Here is a 22165-nt window from a genome sequence, read left to right on the forward strand (position 1 = left end):
TTAAAAAACCATGTCTAGTTGTTCCGTAGTGAATGGAAGTCGAGCCAGAGGGGATTGTTTCCCTTGATCAGAGTTACTAGCCTAAAATGCACGACCACACTTCTTCTTCCAATTAGGAGGTTTGCCTTTGAGCTTTCAACAAGTCTCACGCGTATGCCATTCACGCTTGCAGTGATCACACAAAGGAACTTTGTTTGACCTTGTTCCCTCGTCAAGGTTCCTAGTAGCCAAAGTGGAGCCTTCAAATTTAGAGCTTCGCGGTGTCTTGTCCATCATAAATCCTTGTCGTGTCTCCTTCCTTCTTATTTCTACAAAAGTTTCACAAAGAGTTGGCAATTGTATTTTTCCTAAAACTATACCTCTTACCTCATCAAGGTCTTTATTGAGCCCATCGAGAAACATGAATACACGATCATTTTCTAGCCTCTTAAGAAACAGGTTCGACCCTGTGCATGTGCAGCAGCACGGGGCCTCATATTTTAGAAGGCCCCAAATTTTGAAATTTTCAATTTTTTTAATAAATATTAATAAAATGTTATTAAAAAATCTCAATAATTTGAAAGAAATGTTATGATAAAAACTCAATCCATACAAAAATTAAGATCGATCAAAACTCAAAATAATTATAATTAAATTTATTTTTAATTAATACATAATTGTATTTCTATATATTTTTTCTAATTATTATAATTGTATTTTTTTAAAAATTTGAGCCCATTTTTGAAATTAGAACGGGACCTCCGATATGATTGGGTCGGCCCTGTTAAGAAACATAACATTGTCTTATCTACACCTCCAATTGTCATTATAACTGAGATCCAGCCATTGTCATAGAGTCAACAACTCATTGTAATAAGCAGTTACACTCCTGTCACCTTGTTTCGCATGCCATAACTTTGATTTTAATCCAAAAATTTGGGAGGAGTTTTGAATATCAGAAGTATGTTTCTTTAACAACTTCTCACACATCCTTTGCAGAAGGTAAAACTTTATAAGGCTTACATATTTCATTTTCCATAGAGCTTACCAGCCATGTTTGTAACGAGGGTCGCCTGTTGTTGGTTCATCTACTGCTCCTGTTAAGAAATCAAGCTTCCATTTGCTATCATGCCAAACGAACGGTTTGAGATCATTCATTATAGTTATTCTCATTCATTTTAGGAATATTGAACATGAGGGAGTATGAGAAATCCTCTTGGTCATTGTCATCATTACTGTCAATATTTGTGAACACCGATGTTTCATCTTGTATGACATCTTCGCGACCACCGCCGTTTCTATGGCCGACGCCCGACTCCGATTGCAGCTGTTCACCATGGTACCATGGTTGAATCCGATGAAGGTTATTCGTCATAGGAGGCTAAACATTTATTTGAGCCTTGAACACCACTAGTTGTGAAAAGCTTTAGAGTATAAACCTTAATCTAATGCTTTTGATACCAATAAGTAAAATGCTAATATGTTTTATTCTTCAGCCAAAGACTAATTTATATAGTAAGAATACAATTAATACACTTAATTTTCTCCTTTACGGAGAATTAAAAAAAACGAAAAACAGGAATAAATTATTTTTCAACAATTTGATTTAATTATTTTCTTTAAACTAATTTATTATTAAGTGAAGATTGATGATGATATGATATTCTGTCTCAATAATTTTTTTAAAATACACAATTTTAATAGTCTTGAATGACATACCTACTTATAGATATTACATACATATATTATTTTAAGATTTAAAGTGTTACACCAAAAGAATTTCTGGAATTAAATTGAGGTATAATGATTTGTCTGAATCCTTTTCTATTTTACATACAGAAATAAATAAACATCAACCTATATGATACATATACAATATGCTGTTTTATCCATTACCAAGATTTTGGATTTTCATTTGCCATTCCTGTTCTAAGTCACTAAAATTTAGATAAAAAGGACAAGAAAATAATCGGAACTTCCAAAAAATTCTGATAACTGGTAGATCCATTTCTCTTCAAACTGAAAACTTCAAGTTCCTGCCTACATTTGAAAAGATCGGCATTATTTCGACTATTAATGCAGTTTAAATACGAACACAAAACTATGGTTAATGAATATCGTATCGTATATATTTGAATACCTGAAAATATGTACATTTAAACATGTCATTCGGTTTTGTTGTAAGTGTCTTTCTTTCCTGCAAGAATCATCGAAATCTGAAGTCCTCGACTAAATGCTTGATTGAATAGCAACCGAGTTTGGAACTCAGACACAAATGGGAACCATGACAAAACTGCTGTTGGCATGAAGATTATTAGTCCCATTACATATTCATATGCTCTCGAAAGCTCTTTCACTGAAGCCCATAGTTTCGCCCACTTCAAGAGTCCTCTGCATGTTTGCGCAATCTTGATCGCAAAATAGAAAGAAAGTATTCAGATATAATATCGAAAATGTTGGCAAAACTATCAAAGGTTGTTGTTTGTTAGCTCACTAAGACGCAGAAGTTTCGACTTACCAGAATAATGGCCCATCCGGAGGGCATGAAGGCGAGAATGGAAGCGAACAAATCTGATACGGTAAGCGCACACACAACGAATAACACCGTCATTACTGACAAGAAGCCGAGAAACAGAAGTGCCTTGAGAATGCGAAACATGAGCTGAAAGTCCGTGCCAAATCTTCGTCTACCCATGGAAACCATCTGATGGCCATATGAAAGTTCATGCAAAACATGAAAAATGAGATTTATTTATATCACAGAAATGTGAAATAGTTTTAACATTACATCAGCTACCATAGTCAGAACTAAAGCTTGTCTTGCTTTATCAAAAACTTAAGGTAGCATTTATGTACCTTTAAGACGATAAGGACTATAACCAAAACTCCCCAAGAAAGTGCAAATACCTGTAATGAAAACAAATAACGAAGGTAGTAAGACGGTGCTGAAAGCTTGCAACAAATAATAGGATAGTAAAACAACAAAAAAATGAGTTGCTCTACCAGAATATTTTTGCTACGACGCGCAATATTCAGTTGGTAGACGATTCCATATTGGTAGATAAAGAATCGACATGCGAGAAGAATCTCGAGTATTTTCCCCCTGGCATTTGAGAATTTCAGGTGTTCATTCTCTTCATCCCACCAAGATTCCCAGCTTTTATCCGACGGAATACCAATACCACCACGGTTTCCCATCCATCGCTTCCAATCCGTCCAATCGTCCACCGTTTTTTGCCAATCAAAACCAGAAGGATTGAACAAGAACGGAGCAAATAACCAAGAAATGGCCAAGAACCACATTGACATTGTAATGAAGAAATAAAGAGTTGAGCTACGGTACGACTCTCCATAGATCTCGTAAATGACCAACAGTATAAGTATTTCGAGGCCCTTCACAAAATGACTTCGTGAGTACATCCTGTAATTATCAGCAAACTTTGCATGGAAGACAACAAATCCGCGACCTGTTGGCCTATATTTAGAGCCTCCATGCAAGAGCGTTCGCCCGTAATAATGAGCTTTCGTTCCAAGCTGGAAAGTAAAGAACACAGAGGCTAACTGAAGTTGCATGATGATGAAATCACCCAAGGCCGTTCGAAATCCCTTCTCCAAACCGATTTCCATAACCATGGGAAGCACCAGAAGCAAACCCAACTGAACAACAGACTGAGACGCCAAGGCTTGTTCGAGGGCTTTGCTCTGATGTATATCCGGACTTTGAATAATTTCTCTCTCAACTCCACTCAATACCATATATACACGCCCGTATAAGAAAACGTACACTGTAAGCACAGTTATCTGAAAAATACACGCATAGTACTCAAATTCAGCAAAGTGAATTCTAGGAACATAATATGAATACTAACAATCAACTATCATGATATGATCCCCAAAAGGTGATTCGATCAATTACCATGCTGCTGAAGTAGAACCCAACTGTTGTGAAGTAGAACGACAGCATTCTGAAGAAATCAAATCTTCGGCCGAGACGATAAACGTCACGGCAAAGTGTTTGTTCTCCATTTCCATTTGCAACCTTAGCCTCAAAGAGTGAAATCTGATTCAAACCAACATCTCGCCCCTTACCAACTTGTATGTATTCATGATGCGTAATATATCCTTGTCGAAGAGTTGAATTGTACCCTATCGATAGACGTTAAAAGCAAAATTAGTTTAAAAAATCCCGTTCATCAGATGGACAGATTCTGTGCAACCTCGACGTACCTGCAAATATATCCTCGCTTAAGTTGATAGTTTTTGATGCTTTGCTTATGCCACCTCTTGTTATGTGGAAGATTCTGTCGAATATATCGGGATGGCCATAATGAAATCGAACCCTGCAAATTCACAAACGTGGATTACTTAACATATGTAATAAAAAAGTTTACTATGCAAGGTAATACGTATAAGTAATAACGTAATCGAAAGAACGAGATAAGTAGAAAAAGCCGAATTGGAACTAACTTTAAAGGATTTGCCAAAACTCGTTGGCCAATGGTCACAAAGCTGGTCTCCTGGTTCGACATAAACCAAGCAAGTGATGAAACACTGCCAAATAACAAAAAAAAAAAAAAAAATTTATATATATATGTTATCATTTCATATTAGATAATAAATATATGTTTACTCGGTCGTGAAAAAATTAATTCATATAAAATTAAATACTTGACTAAATACTGTAACAACGCAAACCTTCCAGTAAATATATGCTCTCTTAGACCCAATATAGTTGGTTTCCGTTGCCCTTTATGCGCGTGAAATTCTTCCAATACATTTCTCATTTTGAAAGCTTCTTCATAGTAATTATCCTTTAAAAAAAATACGAGCATCAAGTTATACAGAAAGTACTACTTAATCATAAATACTTTTTTAAAAGTTAAAGTCTGAGGAAAAGTTACCTGGTTCATGTCTATAGTTTGTAAAGCTTCTCCACGAGTAAATATGATGGCATGGTTTTGGTTTTCAGGTTTCCCTTCCCCAATTTCGGTTGGAGGACCAGGAAGCTTTATGCGATATATTTCCTATCAATATAAAACAGAAGCATTACGACAAAGTGCTAGTATCCAACCTAATTCGTTAATGATCCAATCTAATTCGTTTATACCTCATCATATTTATCCCCTCCCTTGACAAGCACAGAGTAATAGACTTTCTTTCCCCCTTTTGTGTCTTCCGTTTCATCAATATACGCAACGCGAAGGGCTGAATGTCTGCATGGAATGTTTAATTTTTCCATCATCAATACCGTTCTTAGTTTACAAGGACTTTAAACAGTTCACCGAAACAGTTGTATTGACTTACGTTACCATCAGATTGAGAATATTATTGTAACAGCTTCTGTCAAAAGTATTTTTAGACTTTTTTTGCGAACCGTACAGTTGACAAGAAACGACATAGGTGAACTTTAAATCAGCCAGAGCTTTTGCTTGTTCAAGAAGCCTCTTATCTCTGTCGTTGATTTCCACGGTCCGGTAGCCTTCAGAAATACCTGCATTAGACAAGGTATATAGTACATTCATAAATGAACCGTTTCCGTCAAGTCTCAGTGATTTGAATTTGAAAAACAGCATGTGAAATAGAGAACTCACCATAATCTCCTGAATTTTCTATGAGGTACTGGAGGAGTAAGGCTTGCCAATAGTACATCATTCCTCTCACAGTTCGAGAAAGTGTCTGCCCTCTGTAAGATGCCCACTGACGAACATATTCCTCCCTATCTTCTTCTTCGTCAACATTTTCACTTTTCATGCGCTCATCAAAATTGGCCCATTCATCTGCATTGCGTTAATGTAAGAAAATAACACGAGTGCAAATGGTTAAAGGGGAAGAAATTATAGCTAAGCATATAAAAGAAATACTCACCGGGATATATCTTTGTCAGGTAGAATAAAATTGAAATTCCATCTTCATTTTCCTTTTTGAGTTCATCATTGGAATATTGAACATTCTCTTTGTAATACGGTGTTAGAACACTGAAGCAGAAGTCAAAGAGATTAGACATCATGGAAATAAGAGGTGTAAAACTGTTAGAATATTTTAATTATGTTATAATATTTATAACGACTAACCTGAAAGACAACATATCCCGAACTTTAGGAGCCTTAGGCATATTCATAAACAAGGAGTTCGCAAAGAATGTAATACGGCGGCGGGCTTCAATATTTTGGGGCACATTTATCGCGGATTCTTTGACGGTTAAAAGCAAGTGAAGTCTAATAACCTACAGAAACGAAAAAGACTAGTAAGTAACAGCTTATTTGAAAACAACAATAGTTTAATGGTAATCCACTGTCGGTGTAAATTAATTTTACAACAACATCCAATGAGAATTCGTCATATTGCCGTATGACCCTACTTTGAAACCGTGTTTTAAAAATAACTGCAACATGCTTGATCCTCATCGGACATCACATCACACGGTGCATGTCGCCTTTTCTTAAAGAATAATGTAAGGGGTGTGGATTTCAAGACTACCTTCTCCATCACGGATCTCTTCAGAGTAAATGAAGTGTCAATGTTAACAAACCTCTGCTGCTGTCCACTCTGAACATTATGATGCTGAGGTGCATGCAGAATTCTGAAGAAAGAACCGAGAAAATATCATTGAGTCCATGGAGAGTAGTGAGTAAAAAAATTCATACAACAATATCGAACTTAAAATTTCAAACATACGCGTGGCCATCGACCATAACATCCTGAATGATAATTTCTACAATATCCTGCAGCACGTTGACTATCTGAGACTCAGACTTGCTGTCTTCAGCTCGCTGCCAACGGAAAAATTGTAAGACCTCAATAAGTCCATCAAGAAGAATTGAATTATAGTAATAAAAAAGGGAGAAAAAAAAGTTACCAATAGAGTTAAGAATTTCTCCAACTTCTCACTTAGTGAAGGCAAGCCACTCATGTTGAATTCTTTGACAAAATTTTCATGTTCTATGCATTCTTCTACTTTGTAGCATATGAGCTGTATAACCCTATTTCATTCATGAAAGAAACCCAAAAATCATTACGATTCTAATACGAAGAAAATCAAATGGGTGAACATAGGCTATAAAGCTTCTTTTTTTCTTTATATTCTTACTGTCTATCTTCTGCATCTAGTAGAAGGCTCAGTATGATTTCCTTGAGAGTCTCGTAGCATTCGACAACTGCTGAGTACATATAACCGTCACTCTTAATCTTTCTAAACAATTCTGCATCATCGTCCTTCTTATAATCTTTCGCCATGTCGACAGCTATAGGAATCTATCACATATTGAAAGAGATTTAGAAAGAAAGATAAAAAGACGCTGCAGTTCAATTAATATAAACCAGTGTTGTCAAATATCGGCCATGGAGGCACCATGGTGGCTTGTGGTGTCTGATTTTTCGACAACCGCCATGACCAATTTGTGAAGTATGGCGGTGACATGGTGTAAACTATTGGCCTCACAGAGTAACTCAAATGACATACCTTGCTAGCAAGCAAGAATGGAGGCCACTGGATGACCGAAACATCAACTGAACTGTATGGAACAAGAAGCAAATCTCTATCCCTGAAAAATTAGTATTCAAGATATATAATTATATGCTTGAAAATTTCGGAAATATGAAGCAAGATATGTTAGGGAAGAAGAAGCAGTTAGAATTGAACCTGTTACCGATGAGGTCTTCTTCTCTCATAGAATTTATAAACTCATTCCAAACCTGAGAGAAATATGCAATATTATCTCGTTCATATGCATCATCCTGCGAAAGAAACTCCACCAATAAGATTCCTAGTATTATTTCATCAAGGATAAGAAGAACAGCATTTTGAAACATGAAATGCAGTACCGATTCCTCTTGTATATTCTTTCTGTTTCTTCCCGTCCAAAAGCTTTCACTGAAAGCTAGTGGTACAGACTGAAATCTGGAGCGGAGCATTCCAAGTGTTCTTATCTAAGAGAAGCAAAATGTTTAACAAGATTATAATTAACATTAAAGGTTAACAGCAATTGATTAGCTACGTCTATGTATACGTACCTCCCCCAAATGGCTGAAGGCTCCAATAATCCCACCAAACAAAGTGGCATAAATGGCATACCATATTTGAGTATCCATAAAATAAACCTACATTGAAGAATCATTTAAGAATAGAATGAATTAAGGCACAAAAACGTGTAAGCGAAAGCAATGGAATAAGATAAATTTTGTCAATCCAAACTCTTGTTCCATGTTACTCACCAGGATAATTGGAGCCCATATTGAAATTACAACACTTAAATTGTGAATATCTGTAACATTTACAGAATGTGAGTTGAAGTTATAGCTAGAAGTCCGTAACAGAATATGTAGAGATGGCGAAAAAGGGTCTTAAAATGTTACCGTTCTCTGGAAAGACTTCATGCCACTGGTAGTTATCTATATGCATTGCCATGATCAATTTTGTTGGTTCAACAAGAGGTGATATCTATTGAAAGATTAGTTTCGTAGATCAGCGAAAAAAATGTAATGAATTTCAATTTTAAAAAATATTTGGCGAGTTTCATACAATTTATAGAGATGATACCTCGACATAGTAACTGAATGCTAGCTTGCTAATTAGAAGCATGATCCAGAAGAGCGTGTACCTGCGAAAACAAAATTCACTATATAGCGGAAATAATATATATAATTGGTAATAAAAGGAATTTGCAAAGAATTTATCACTTACTTAATCAGTGAAAACATGCTCTCGTGCATGCCCCGACCAACATACAACTTTGGCTGGAGTAAAAGTCAAAGTTAGAAAAAGGCCTAAAATATATTACGAACGAAGCATCTGGATAAACGTAAAATAGGCTAAAATCACCGATGATTGTGTTTCTGACCTGAGCCCACCACATTAAAAGGGTAATGATTCGCATATTTGAGCGCTCCAATGTTCTCCGCATGGGTGGAAGGAAAAATAGTATTGCAGCCACTATGTTTGGTATCATATATATTGCAACGACATAGTAATAAAGTGACCCGGGCCCCCAGTCCCCAGCCCAGTGGGTGACAAATTCTATAAGACCGCTCGGATTCTGAAGAGAACTACTAAAACTCACTGGCAAAACAACAACCCAAACCGCTGCTACCACAAACTTCAGGAAATACCGAAGCAACTGAGTGAACTTCATGTTCCTCAATGCATTCCAGACGAGAATAATATCGATAGTTACTGAAAATAAACAATACGAGAAAAAAGTGAAAAATTATGAAATAAATATTTTAAACTTTCTTTTGCTAAAAGTACATACAACAAAAAAGCATAGATATGTCGGAATTAAGTACCTTGAAGAAAATTGAGAATAGCGTATGAAATAAATATACTAGAAACATTTCTGAAGACATCATCATCGGTAAGCACTCCAATAAGTCCCAAGTTACTCCAAGCAATTATAATCATTGCCTGTGGAAAAAAAATTACTGTCATATATGAACAAAATTTGCACCGTGAAATTCCAAGGCTTAACCATATGCATTCAGGTAAAGCCAACATTAAAAAACATACCGCGTGTTAGAGAAATAAGGTTACCTGTAAAGCCAATATAAAGAAAATCCACATTCGATCGAAACTCCTATAAAGATGCAAATATGTACGAACTTCAACAAAATTTGTTTTAGGCTTCTTCTTCCCAGCTCCAGTGCTGGCTTGGCCCCGGCCCCGGCCCCGACCCTGCCATTTGAATGTGTACTTCAATAAAGGTCTTGAACAAATAATATAGGTGCCAATTGAAACAAATTTATAGAAACTTATTCAAAAGAGAAAGAGAAAAATAGATGTAGACCTGATTTGCTGTTTGTGTCTCATTATGCCTAAAAAAATCCGAGTTGAGATTCATTGGCCAATTTAGCTTAAAACATTTGTCAGACCTGGAAAAGGACAGAATTGAGCTTCTTGTTATCCAACGTACATAAATATCGGTTTCTAGCATTGTTTTGAGTGTTCTCCTTATTGTGATATAAGTAAAATGTTAGTGAACGATTTACCAAAAGTATTCGTTAAGATCATCATAGTTTCTCCAATTGGCATGACTTGCTTTGCCTTTGTTACTTCTCTTTGCTTCCTTTGTCACCGAACACGGAAAAGAGTTTAAGGAACACATTTTAAAAAACAGGAACAAAAATTATTGAATTATATAAGTAAAATACTTACCTTCATTAAAACATCGTATAAAGGTGTTATAACTTCCCTCAGAAAATGTTCATCATCACGCGTTACTATTTGATATGCATCTCCACTCACTTGAATGGCGTTGCTATATAAAATCCCGTAGACATCATTGCACATCTATGGGAGGAGAGGAAAAGAAAATGAGTTATCAACATGTATCTAATATGCATCTCACCTTCATATTGGTTTCTTTTAAACATTTTTGTTACGTTGAAATTAAAAGATTTGTAACTACTCGGTCACTGCTAAGAGAAGCTATTAAGAAAGATCTTGAAATTAACTATTTGGATAGAAGCGTGGTCCTGAATAGAACATGTGCTTGCAATGATAGACTCGTAGGAACATCAGAAGAATGAATAGTATGACATTAATATTGTTCGAAAAGTGGTTATGGAAAACTTACGTGATGGAAAATATAGCAAAGGCATTCAGGCATAAAGCGAATATTTGAAGCTTCTCCCCATATTAGAAGATAAAGTGCAATGTAAATCAGGTCTAATTGTTGTTTGTCATGACCAACTCCATACCTAGTGTTAAAAAAATTGCCGAGTACCAAAATGAATCAAAGAGTTCTAGTTATAGTATAAACATTATACAAAGTGCAATTTATGATACACACTTTCGCTTTTATCATGTCACACAAAAGCATTGGAGTACCTAATATTTGATTTACAACGCACATAATGACACCATGATTCATAATTTTTGAAAGTTGTAGCCATCAACTTCTCTACAGTTTCTTCACGGATCTGCAACAAACTTCTTTTCAGTTCTCAATTATCATGAGTATAAATAAATAAAACAGAAGCTTTTTCGAGAAATTATAATTTACCTCATAAGAAGCAGACCTATTCCTTATATCCATGTTGGCAAGTAATAATATAAGGTGCTCCCTTTGATTTGCCACATTTCCTTTCTTTGTATTAAAAAACACATGAACATTAAAATTAGATTATTCACTGGTAATGACCATAACATGACGATAACATATAACTATATTCATCATAACTTTTATCTATATACCTGAAACCCAAAAATCGAGGCAATCCAATCAAGTATATCATTCACATTTTTAACCCTCTCCATGGGCATTGTAGAATCATCATTATCAGGTCTTGAATGAATCAAAGGCAATGGAAGATTATCCACCTTACTTAAAGCAGCAATTGCGGCTTTGATCTATAATTTCAAAGAATACCAAAGCCAATTAGATTATAAAGTTAAATTTTAGCAGAAGCAAAACTTAATGCATTCCAACACACAAACCTCGGGAAGTTCCATGATCACCGGTTTAGCACCAACAGCATATAACGGAAGGATGTTATAATGCTCATACTGTCCCTTCTTATTCTCAACATCTGCAGCATATCTTTTTGTCTGGCGAAAATCAAGGTTATAAGGCCCGACTCTTACCACAAAACGAAAAACGCACTATTGCACAAATTTAAGTGATAGTAACATAATCAAGAAAAGCAAACCTTCTCCTCAATAGTTTGTGGAGTTAGCAAAGTCTTCAGTACTTCATACAACACAGTGGCAATCTGAACATTCCTAACCATCTCCTCCCTTTAAGAGAAACATCAGAAGAATAATAAGACATTGTAAAATCACATAATTCATGCAACCTCCAAAGAGCATGTTTAACAAAAAGCAAGCCTTACGGTTTTTTAGTAAATTCACCATCCCGGATTCTAGTCTCATAGAAAGTTTGGTAGTAACTTTGTAGCTCTCTGGCATCAGTTCTTTTAGTATGTTTCTCCGTTATCTCCCCTTCCTGCAACCATGAATTTTAATTGTAATGTTCAATATATCGTCAATTAGTGCCTTTTTCGCTTTTAGCAATTAGGTCCCCATTCTCTCACGATTGTAACATCAAGCTGGAACTTACATTTAACACATAAACCAAACCACCTTCAAAATATCAAAGAATTGCGAGAAATTAAAATTAACCTGCATACCCTTTCGAGCTTGTGCAAGAGATAAGTCTTGAATTGTCGTACGCCACGGCCACTTGATGTTGGATCCATTGTATGAGCCTTCTCAAATGCATGAAAGCGACCTAATTAAGCAAAGAAAACATATTAGTATAGTTGTGCAAATATAAGTGCAAAAACCATTGAAAAAATAACTCACAAAGATAGGCAACTCTAGGATTCTCCACTTCAATATCAATGGCAGCTCTAAGAATAGGCACAAGAACAGCAAGTGAAGAAGGAACAATCTCACTATCCATAATATTCTCTTCATTAGGCAACTCAACAGTCCTTGTTGGTGCCCTTATCATCCTCTTAGAAGGTTGTCTAGAGATCTCAAAAGGACCCTTTGTTCCACTGGTGCTAGCCATGTTTCTGCCACCACCAGAAACACCAAAACCAATGCAAGTTTAAATTTTTCTTCCTTTATTGCAATATTGTTCTTGACCCAGAAAGCAAAACAGCATTTGGGGTTTGAGTGAAGAGTTAAGGAAACTAAAGTTGTCATCTTTTTGAAATGGGGTTGAAGAAATAGCCAAAAAGATTGATACTTTGATTGAGAGAGAGGTTTTGGAATTGCTCTAATAGCAAGGTAAAAAGAAACAATTGAATAAAGAAAAAGAAAGGAACAGAGAGACAGAGTAGTGCTTTGTTATCTTTTTGGTGATAAACAATGGAAGAAAACAGGGATTAAGGCTACCACTCACACATCACAATGCTTTTTTTGGATTAACTTTTTTGAGAAAAAGTTTGGTCTTTGGAATTGAAAATGGGATTAAACGAATTGGTGATGATACTTACATGCAAAGGAATGTGTAGTGCTTTGAAGGTTGGAGTTGCTATCAATCATTGTTGGTTTAAGGAACAATAGTTTGAGGAAAGCACGTGGAAAGTGAAAAAGATGAATGAGATATAGCAATGCAATCTTTGCATGTTGATTTCATTTTCTCTACTAAGTTTCCCCAAATAGGATTTTTCAAGAAAAAATGAAGCACATATTTTTTTGTGAGCAATGAAGTGACATGTTTGCACAAATTTTAAATAATTCATAAAAAAAAATTCAAATAACCACATTTTCAAATTAAATACTTCAATAATCAGTTTTTCTCATTATTAACCAAAATATTTATGTTTTAAACAAAAAAAATCACAAATAAGATGAGACGTCATTGGACTTGACGCATGCGTTGAAAATTGCACATGGGCGTCAATGCTCTATGACGCATACAATATCCATGTGTCATTTCCTCCGATGCATACAATACCTATGCGTCATTCACTCTGGCGTAAGTATTGTAAGCCTAAGAGCATGCACCATTCCCCCAGTAACCATAGTTTACTAGTTTTTTTATAAATAGATTTTCATTCTCGATCACTTTCCACACATCTTCTCATTTCATTCTTCATTTTTTCTTCTAAATTTTTAACATGATTATTAAAGAGATGCTCATGTTTGTTTTTCGATTCTCAAGCCTCCGATGAAGATCTAACTTTAGAACACTTGGACTTTCGAGCATCTGGAAATGAGTTTTATCGGTTGGTTACACGAAGAAATTCAAGAGGGTGGAGAAAAAATAGAAGAATTTATAGGCTTATTTCGGTGTTGAACCCTGCGAATGAGAATAGTGAACCAACCCGGTTTGGGGAGTCAGTTAAAACTGATAGTGAGGTATGTGATATGATGTTTGGACCAAATGATATTGTTTTGATGGTTGTAATCTCTTAGATATGTTATAGTGTCGAGTCATTTTATTTGTTCTTCGTGTTATTGTTTTCTATTGTGCTTGTTTTTTGTTTTGTTGTAACCGTTGTATTCAATATGAAATTTCATGGTTACAAAAAATAATTACATATCGAGAATGCATACAATAATTATGTTTTGGAGCTCATTCCAACGTTGGGACAATTTTTTCGATTGTGTCTAGGCTAACGGCATGTACCACATAATCTTACTATTTTATCAGTCGTATCCATTTATGTTCTAGTACGCGTGTTGTTGGAATTACTCTTTTTCTTCCTTCGTATATTTTTGTTGTGCCAAATGATGTCCCTTTGATATGTATGCCAATATTCCTTCTTTGCTACCATCGGGAAGCTATTGTTGTGCACATTGAATACGTTTATTATATTGTAAACAAGGGATAGAAGTTTGGAAGGGTCCTGGTAAACATTTGATTAAGCCGCAATGACATTGAAGTAAGGCATACGGAAGACTTGAAATTTTTCGCAGTCACACCAACCATTATCTAGTTCGACCCGATAGTATCCCCTTGGCCTCCCCTCATTATGGTCTATTGTCTCTTGTACACTAAACCAACCTTGACAACGATCAAAGATTGCAACCATATGTGTGTTAGCTTTGACAGTTTCCACCTTTAAAAATTTCATACAACTTTGACTAAACAACTTCCCTGATCCTAACATTGAACTTCACTGTAAACCCCTGGTTGCGAACAATGACCGTAACCTAAAATAGGTTGCTCTACCCAATGCGGTTATGGGTAGGTTTTTGATGCCTTTTAAGACAAAGTTCATTGATTCCACAAGATTTATTGTCATATGGCCCCATCATCAACCATTGTTAAATACCCTGGTCCACTTCTCAACCATAATATTATCGATCCACCATAACACATTTGCATTTGACAAACCACATACACCACAAACCCGTGACCAATTCATACCACACACTCAAACACAAACCAAGAACATGACTCATACCACCAACAAACATATGTCGTCACCACATCTTATCATAGCACTGATGACGCATATGATACCGCCACATCCTACCATAGCACCTAACAAATATACACCCAAACATCACATCACTAAAGCACCCAAACATCACACCGCCAAAGCACCCAACCAAGCATGCATATCAAACACCACAACAACCATTGATTTGTTTCCAAAACCATTCCCTCCCACCCATAACCCAACTAAAACGATCGAACTACGACAACATGGGCACTTCACTCGATTATGGTAGCGTATGTAACTAGAAAGAGATGCTAGATTTAATTGATAACATTATTATTCTAGGGACCTCACTCCAAACACCCCAGGTGAATCTAGGGAGAAACCAAACACCTTAGATGAATCCTAGGAGATAACAATCACCTCAGGGGAATCGTGTGCATCCTCAACGGCGAAGGGCACCGTTGGGTGTAAGACCCTAATTTTGATCCTAAGATCCCTCATGGCATCATGTTATTGCACAAGTGCATTGCCTCAAGGATCATAGCATGTTTGGCTCCTTAAACCTAGGGTTGGGACTTGTTTGAGTGTCTTGAGATCACCAAGCATGCTTGTATTGTATATTATCGCTTTTCTTATTTTAATTACTAACCAAAAGCACAAAAATATGTCACTAACTCTTTTTGTTTTGAAGCTCAAGTGATCATGTGCCACAATGTTCCTAGGAGGCTCCTAAGCCCAATGTAATGGCTAGATGAAGATGAGAAAAAGCATGACAATGGTCCACAAAGCTCCTAATAATCCTATATGTCTCCCAAGTACCTTAATTTTCTAATTTGATCAAGATAACCCAAAGGGCTTGAAGATTGTTTCCCAAGGAAACCCTAATTCAACTATGCTTTGATTATGCCTTGCCCATGAAGCAATCTCAACCTCTGATCAAATTTAATCAAGGGAAGTTATTTCATTTATCATTTTATGCATATATGAGCCCATTTGAGGATCCTCAATCATTCATTCATCCAGTTTGGAAGTTTGGCCTTGAAAAGTTGATCAGTCAAGTCATCTGACTAAGCTGAGGTCCATTGAGATATAACTTTTGATGTGTTTATCAAATGAATATGACCCCAAGAGAAAATATGTTCTTAAGAACCATATGAACAACTTTCATGTTCATCAAAAATCCATTTGAAACTTGGAAGGTTATCATTCATTTCAAAACATTATAGGTCATTTTGACTGAAACCCTAATTTTGGGTCAACTTACCAAGGGCCTAACTTCCTTATTTTTTATGATTTTGAGGTGATACAAAATTAATTGGAAATCTTGAGATGTCCACTTAAAATGTTATGTTGGACAAAATTTCATAATCCTACAATAAATACATGTGATAATACAAAACATTATAGGTCATATTGGACATAATTCATTGAATTTGAAAAAGTATCCAACTCCAAATGCCCATAACTTTGTCATTGAAAATCCAAATTATGCAAACTTTGGGTCTAAATTGATCATCTTGAAAAGATATAGAACTTTGATGTTGGAGGTTTTTCCATTTGAGGCTTGCATCAAGCAAACAGAGGGGTTTGATTAAGCTTGCTTTTGGTTAAATTTTTCAAAGTATTTTGAATATGTTATATACTTGGATTTTCACAGCTAGTTTTCATCAATTTTCAAATGCCAAATGAATTTTTTTCCCAACATGACTTTTGTTCCTTATTTCAAGGGCTTTCCAACCATTACTCACATTACTATTTTGGATTCACCATTTGTGAGTTTCGAAGACCTTTCCATTTATGAGCATTTTGGATATTTCATGATTAAACTTGATTTGCAAGCTAGTTCCCTCCAAAGTACACGTCCAAATCCTTTCCATATGAACTCAGCAAGCTTTTTCATTCATCATTAGGCCTCTCACACGCCTGTACAGGCCCATGCACATCCAAGTTCAATTTGCCATGCACATGAAAGAAGCGTGTGACCTGATGCTTTTAGCTATAAATAGAGGTTCCCTCTCATTCATTTGGTAACCTTTTGGAGATCTGAATTGCTGCAGCATTGAAACCATAACCATACCAAAGGAATTTTTCAGAAATTTTTCTCACTTCCGAGCTTGAAATTCACTATCATTAGCTAATCTTCAAAGCCTAATTCCTTAGTCTTTCACTTCCACTACATCCATAGATCAAAGAGGAGCAAAGAACTTGGAGGTTTCGTGGCCAGAGGTGCTTCAATTCAGAGGTATACATTCAAACTTTTTGGATCTAGAACTCTCATTCCAATGTAGCATTCTCGTGTTTGTGTGGTTTTCTGAAGTCCTCACACTTGAGGCAAGCTTGTGATGCTTTCAATTTTCCATTCCATGAACTTTCAGTTTGAACACCATGATCTTCTCCTTCACATTTATCTCAATATAGGAAGAGTGAGGAAGATCCATGGATACAGTGATGATCTCCATCACACGAGCTTCATTTCCATGTCCTTGTTTTCCATTTTCATTAAACTTTTTTTTCTCTGCAACTGGTGGCCGGATTCTGTTGACTCGCCGGAGAAGACGGTGGTTTCCACCACCACCACCACTACGTGTCTTGTCTCCTGGTCATTGGATCTGGATACCACGTTTTAATCTTGATCCTCCATTGTGTTTACTTCATTTAATACCTTATGTGGTGCGTTTGACTTGGATGTAGTGTGTTCCCTCGCATCTGGACCATTGACTGATGCCACGTCAATTAATGAGTTGCATCACGCGGCTGTGGTTTTTTCCATTTATTCTATTTTCTTTTATTTTCAGTTAATTCATTTGATTTTCAAAAATTCATAAAAAATTCATTTGAAGTCATAAAAATATGAGACCAATTCCAAAAAAATTCTTGAAAAATCTAGTTTCATATTTTGATTTTTAATTATTTTTGTGACTTCATTTGATATTTTTTCTTGGATTATTTGATTTTGAATAGTTTTTATTCATTTTAAAATACTTTCTGACTTTTGAAAAATCCAAAAATATTCTCATAGCATCTATGGATCATGATAAGTCAATGAAAAATAGTCTCATCGATTTCTTATTTGATTTGAGATTTATTTGAAATTTTAATTCATATTGTGCTATTTTTAATTGTTTTAAATTGTTTTTAAATACTTTCTGGTTTCAAACTTTTGTGAGAAAATTAGTCAAAGCTTGTTTGACTACGTTGAACCTATGAGAATTTAATTGGACTCATTGAAGTTGATTTGAATTGAATTTGAGGTTTGACCTTATTTGTTTATTTTTATTTGCATTTTATTTTAATTCAAAAAAAATACCAAAAAATATGGTTGACCTCTTTGACTTGTTATCTTCATTTCTTTTCTGTTTGGTGTTGGTTGATGATGATTTGATTCACATTTGATCAATTGGATTTAGTGGTTGTCTTCTTTTCCCCTCCCTTTCATCTTCATCCTTTTCTTTGCATCAATGGTCAATGAGTTAAAGTCTTATGGTTGGTCTTGACAAATGAGAAGTTTAACCTTCTTTGATTCAAACCAAATTCAACTTGATCCATGATCAAGTGAGTTGTTTTGTGTCAAAGATAGGTTGCTTCTTGGTCAAGCAAATAACCTAAAGTCAATACAAGGTCCTTCCCCCTTTGTTTTGGCATGGCAAGTTTATGGAGCTTGGCTTACTAGTCATGATCTCTAACTTGTGTTCTTTGCCTATATTTTTATTGATCGATCTCAGATAGGTGTGACTACTACATTAGTCCACTTACGATTGCTTAACATAGCGCTACATTATCTTATGACAAGCTAACATAACCTCCACTAATTACTAACTTTAATTTGAGCTTTTAATTTCTTGCCATTTACTTTTAATGCCATTTATTTCTTGCTCATTATTCATATTGATTTTCCCTTTGCTCACTGGAGCATATATTTTATGTTTATGTCATTTTTCTTTTGCTCATTTGAGCCCATTATTGTATATAAATATATTGCTATCTTGTGTTTGCTTTGTGTTTGTTTTGTGTGAACCAAATGCAAAAGGAGAAAGGACATAGAATTAGGACTTACCTATGCTTAAAAGAGTTCAAGAGCAACTAGACCTCTTGCCTTTAGAATGCAAAACTTGTTGAAGAGCAACTAGGCCTCATGTCTTTAGAATGCTAAAATCCAAAGTTGACTTCAAAGGACTTCTCTCCAAACTTATTCTTTGTCCATTCCCTTTATTGTGTTGTGAACTTTTGATGTTTTCTTGTGTGTGATAGGGATCCCACTTTGAGATTGTGAAAAGAGGACCATTGTCATGAGTAGCCAAGTTAAGAGACAAGCCAAATGGAGATCCTAGGAGCTTGAGTTCAACTGTTTGTCTGCTTGTTTGTGTGCTAAGTCCAAAGGAAAGGAGCATCTTGAGTCATCTCTATGACTTCAAGAAAAGGAACTCCAAGGGTTTATCTTTTCCCTCTTATCTTCGTATGCTTTAGGACTAACCCTTCTCTTCTTCTCCCCATTCTAACCAAGCCGAAAATCATTTTTAAAACTTTGACTTTGTTTCAAATTAGAAACCTAGGCCTTATGCCTTTGACTTTTCAAAACCATTTTCATAAATACTCATTGTGAATAAACTTTAATCCAACTTTGACTTCATTTTGTAAATAAATCTAACTTGTAAATATAACTCACTTCAAGTGTTTTTGTGGTTTCAATGGCCACTTGTTAAAACTTTTCAAAAACATTAGTCATAGGTTTGAGTTATCATAGTGGTTGATGTAAATCTCACCCCATCCTTAGTGATTGGATTATAAGTCTACCATGCTTATTATAGGGTTAACCCCTCACTAGTATGTTGAAGTTATCCTCACACGGTGGATTATTGGTTTAGATTGAGTTTTCTCCCTTTGATAACAAAAGACCTTAAGGCTTTTGATCAAATCAGTTCACCAATCTTTTGAGATTTTTACCCCGAACTACGAGGTTTTGATCCTCCTTTGTGATGGTACGTAGGCAATGGGTTCATCCATTCAAACAACAAATTTGTAAATATAATATATTCTCTTCTCATCCCTCAAATCTTTTGTACAAATCTTTTCACAAATACCAACCTACAACACATATTTGCAAAAAGGGTTCCCTTAGAGTACTAAGGATGTTTTGGATGCGTAAAACCTTCCCATTTCATAACCAACCCCCTTCCCTAGATCTCTGACATTTTTATTAGTTTGTGATTTGAAAAACTTCTTACTTGGCTTTTGTTTGCTTTTTAGACTTTCCTTTAGACAAATAAAAGTGCGGTGGCGACTCGAATTGTATGTTTACTTTTGGTTTAGTCAATAAACCTAAAGGTAACGAAAACCCCGCTACAGAAAAGTGGCGACTCTGTTGGGGAGCAAGATCTCTAGTGGGTTTAGCCTACTTTTTGCTTGTATGTGTTGTATGTTTATATTTATTTGTGACATGTTTTTGTGCAAATTTGGGATGAATGTATTGTTTGTAATATATGGATTGCTTGATATATTAATTGCTTGTATGCTTGGTGGTTTCTTGTGAGATGAGTTCTATACCCGAACTCGAGTGCACTTATGATAGGAGAATGGCATAGTCTTGTTGACTTGTGTGGAGTTATTCCTTAACAAGTTAACTTGCAAGTCCGTTCACTTGGTGGACGTCTTGTTGGGATCAATAATGTCACACGAGTAGTCGTGGTTAGGCATTACTCTTTCCAATAGGAACCCTAGAAGCCAAGGACCTTAGATACCTAGCCCATCTTGGCCTATTTTAGGACATAGTGCGAAGGTCGTTCAAGTGTAAGACTTGAGGCGATTGTTACGCGATACTACACTCATAAGAGTCTCTCTTGAGAATATTTTTGGAGGACAAGTAGTCGTTTTATCCGATAATATCCGAAAGATGAGATGATGACTATGGGAACCTTTTTAGAACATGATTGTCAGGTTTAACCATAGTACACTCCTGTTGGGTGGTTCTTAACCAAGACTCCATGCTCGTGACTTACAATAAACCCATGATTCGCGGTTGATCCGTTCTCGTATATCCTCAATATCAATGGAACTTGGGTGTTGATAAGGTGTAAACCATAATCCACCAAAATGGATGATTGATATTGACGATGACTTGAGCCATCCCCTGACCTTTGTGTGGCATGACTTGCTTGATCCTTGAGTGTGTTTGTTGCATCAATGCATTCATGCATTCATTCGCATTCATGTCATCAACAATAAAGATTTTACAAGGAACTTAAGAGGTCTATTTGCAAAATTTCAGACATGGATAAGCAAAGAAGGAATACGAAGAAGTACAGTTTCAGACAACCCAACTTGAAAGAGATTAGGAGTTTGGCATCTTATGTATTAAAGCCCTTGGAATTCAAAGCTCACCATGGGAAACGTTTGTCTATTCTTTCTACCAAGGTGGATGAGGGTCTGATGAGTGTGTTGGTGCAGTTTTACGATCCTCTATATCGGTGCTTCACTTTTCCGGATTTCCAGCTTTTGCCTACATTGGAGGAGTACGCTTATCATGTGGGTATACCTATTCTTGATCAGTTGCCATTCAATAGCTTGGAGAAGATTCCGTCTTCTCAAGAGATTGCTGATATGCTTCATATGGATGTATCTGACATTGTTGCCAATATGACTACCAAAGGTGGAATTCAAGGTCTCTCGTCTGATTTTCTGATTACCAAAGCTACTTTGTTTGGGAAGGCCATGAGTAAGGAAGCTTTTGAATCCATATTTGTACTCCTCATTTATGGGCTAGTGTTATTTCCCAACATCGACAACTTTGTGGATGTGAACGCTATTAGGATTTTCTCTTCTCTTAATCCCGTTCCGACTCTGTTGGGTGAAACTTATTTCTCTTTGCATATGAGGAATGCAAAGGGTGGTGGTTCCGTTGTGTGATGTCTGCCTCTGTTGTACAAGTGGTTTATTTTGCACTTGCCTCAGACGCTTGCCTTCAAGGAGAACAAGGGATGTCTACGGTGGTCCACGAGACTTATGTCTCTCACTAATGATGATATCTCTTGGTATAATCGTGTTTATGATGGCGTTCAGATTATTGATTCTTGTGGTGAGTTCTCCAATGTACCTCTTCTTGGTACATGTGGTGGAATTAACTACAACCCTGCTTTGGCTCGCCGTCAGCTTGGGTTCCCCTTAAAGGATAAACCTAACAATATTTTGTTGGAAGGCTTATTCTTTCAAGAGGGTAAAGATCCCCGAAATTTGAAGGATAGGATGGTCCGCGCCTGGCGCAAGGTTCATAAGAAAGGGAGGAATTAGCTTGGTCCGAAGAATTGTATTGCTTTGGAACCTTACACTGCTTGGGTAAGGAAGAGAGCTCTTG

The 22165-nt window shown here is 36.0% G+C and overlaps 1 protein-coding gene across 2 annotated transcripts; it reads right to left on the reverse strand.

The window, feature by feature from the left end:
- Nucleotides 1-1742: 1742 nt before the first annotated feature.
- Nucleotides 1743-13057, reverse strand: LOC127085124 (callose synthase 7). 2 transcript variants are annotated; one of them, XM_051025700.1, is made up of 41 exons: nucleotides 12278-13057; nucleotides 12103-12203; nucleotides 11806-11918; nucleotides 11623-11710; nucleotides 11411-11521; nucleotides 11168-11323; nucleotides 10977-11060; nucleotides 10802-10893; nucleotides 10548-10671; nucleotides 10127-10261; nucleotides 9961-10037; nucleotides 9759-9843; nucleotides 9506-9646; nucleotides 9262-9379; nucleotides 8817-9148; nucleotides 8660-8712; nucleotides 8516-8576; nucleotides 8332-8416; nucleotides 8191-8240; nucleotides 7990-8076; nucleotides 7619-7905; nucleotides 7439-7520; nucleotides 7067-7230; nucleotides 6836-6959; nucleotides 6655-6749; nucleotides 6457-6559; nucleotides 6051-6202; nucleotides 5845-5954; nucleotides 5571-5756; nucleotides 5284-5470; nucleotides 5087-5192; nucleotides 4881-5003; nucleotides 4675-4790; nucleotides 4447-4530; nucleotides 4207-4319; nucleotides 3896-4125; nucleotides 2983-3780; nucleotides 2836-2886; nucleotides 2498-2683; nucleotides 2120-2387; nucleotides 1743-2019 (listed from the first exon to the last, which is right to left on the reverse strand). In XM_051025700.1, exons 1-40 carry the CDS (start codon nucleotides 12486-12488, stop codon nucleotides 2145-2147), a joined length of 5844 nt encoding a protein of 1947 aa, XP_050881657.1. In that variant the 5' UTR covers nucleotides 12489-13057; the 3' UTR covers nucleotides 1743-2019; nucleotides 2120-2144. The 2 variants fall into 2 exon arrangements, with proteins under 2 accessions (XP_050881657.1, XP_050881656.1); XM_051025699.1 differs by lacking the exons at nucleotides 11411-11521; nucleotides 11623-11710; nucleotides 11806-11918; nucleotides 12103-12203; nucleotides 12278-13057 and having other exon boundaries at nucleotides 7619-7713; nucleotides 7801-7905; nucleotides 11168-11341.
- Nucleotides 13058-22165: the final 9108 nt, after the last annotated feature.

This window comes from Lathyrus oleraceus, chromosome 5 (assembly GCF_024323335.1).
Source record: "Lathyrus oleraceus cultivar Zhongwan6 chromosome 5, CAAS_Psat_ZW6_1.0, whole genome shotgun sequence".
Classification (NCBI taxonomy): domain Eukaryota; kingdom Viridiplantae; phylum Streptophyta; class Magnoliopsida; order Fabales; family Fabaceae; genus Lathyrus; species Lathyrus oleraceus.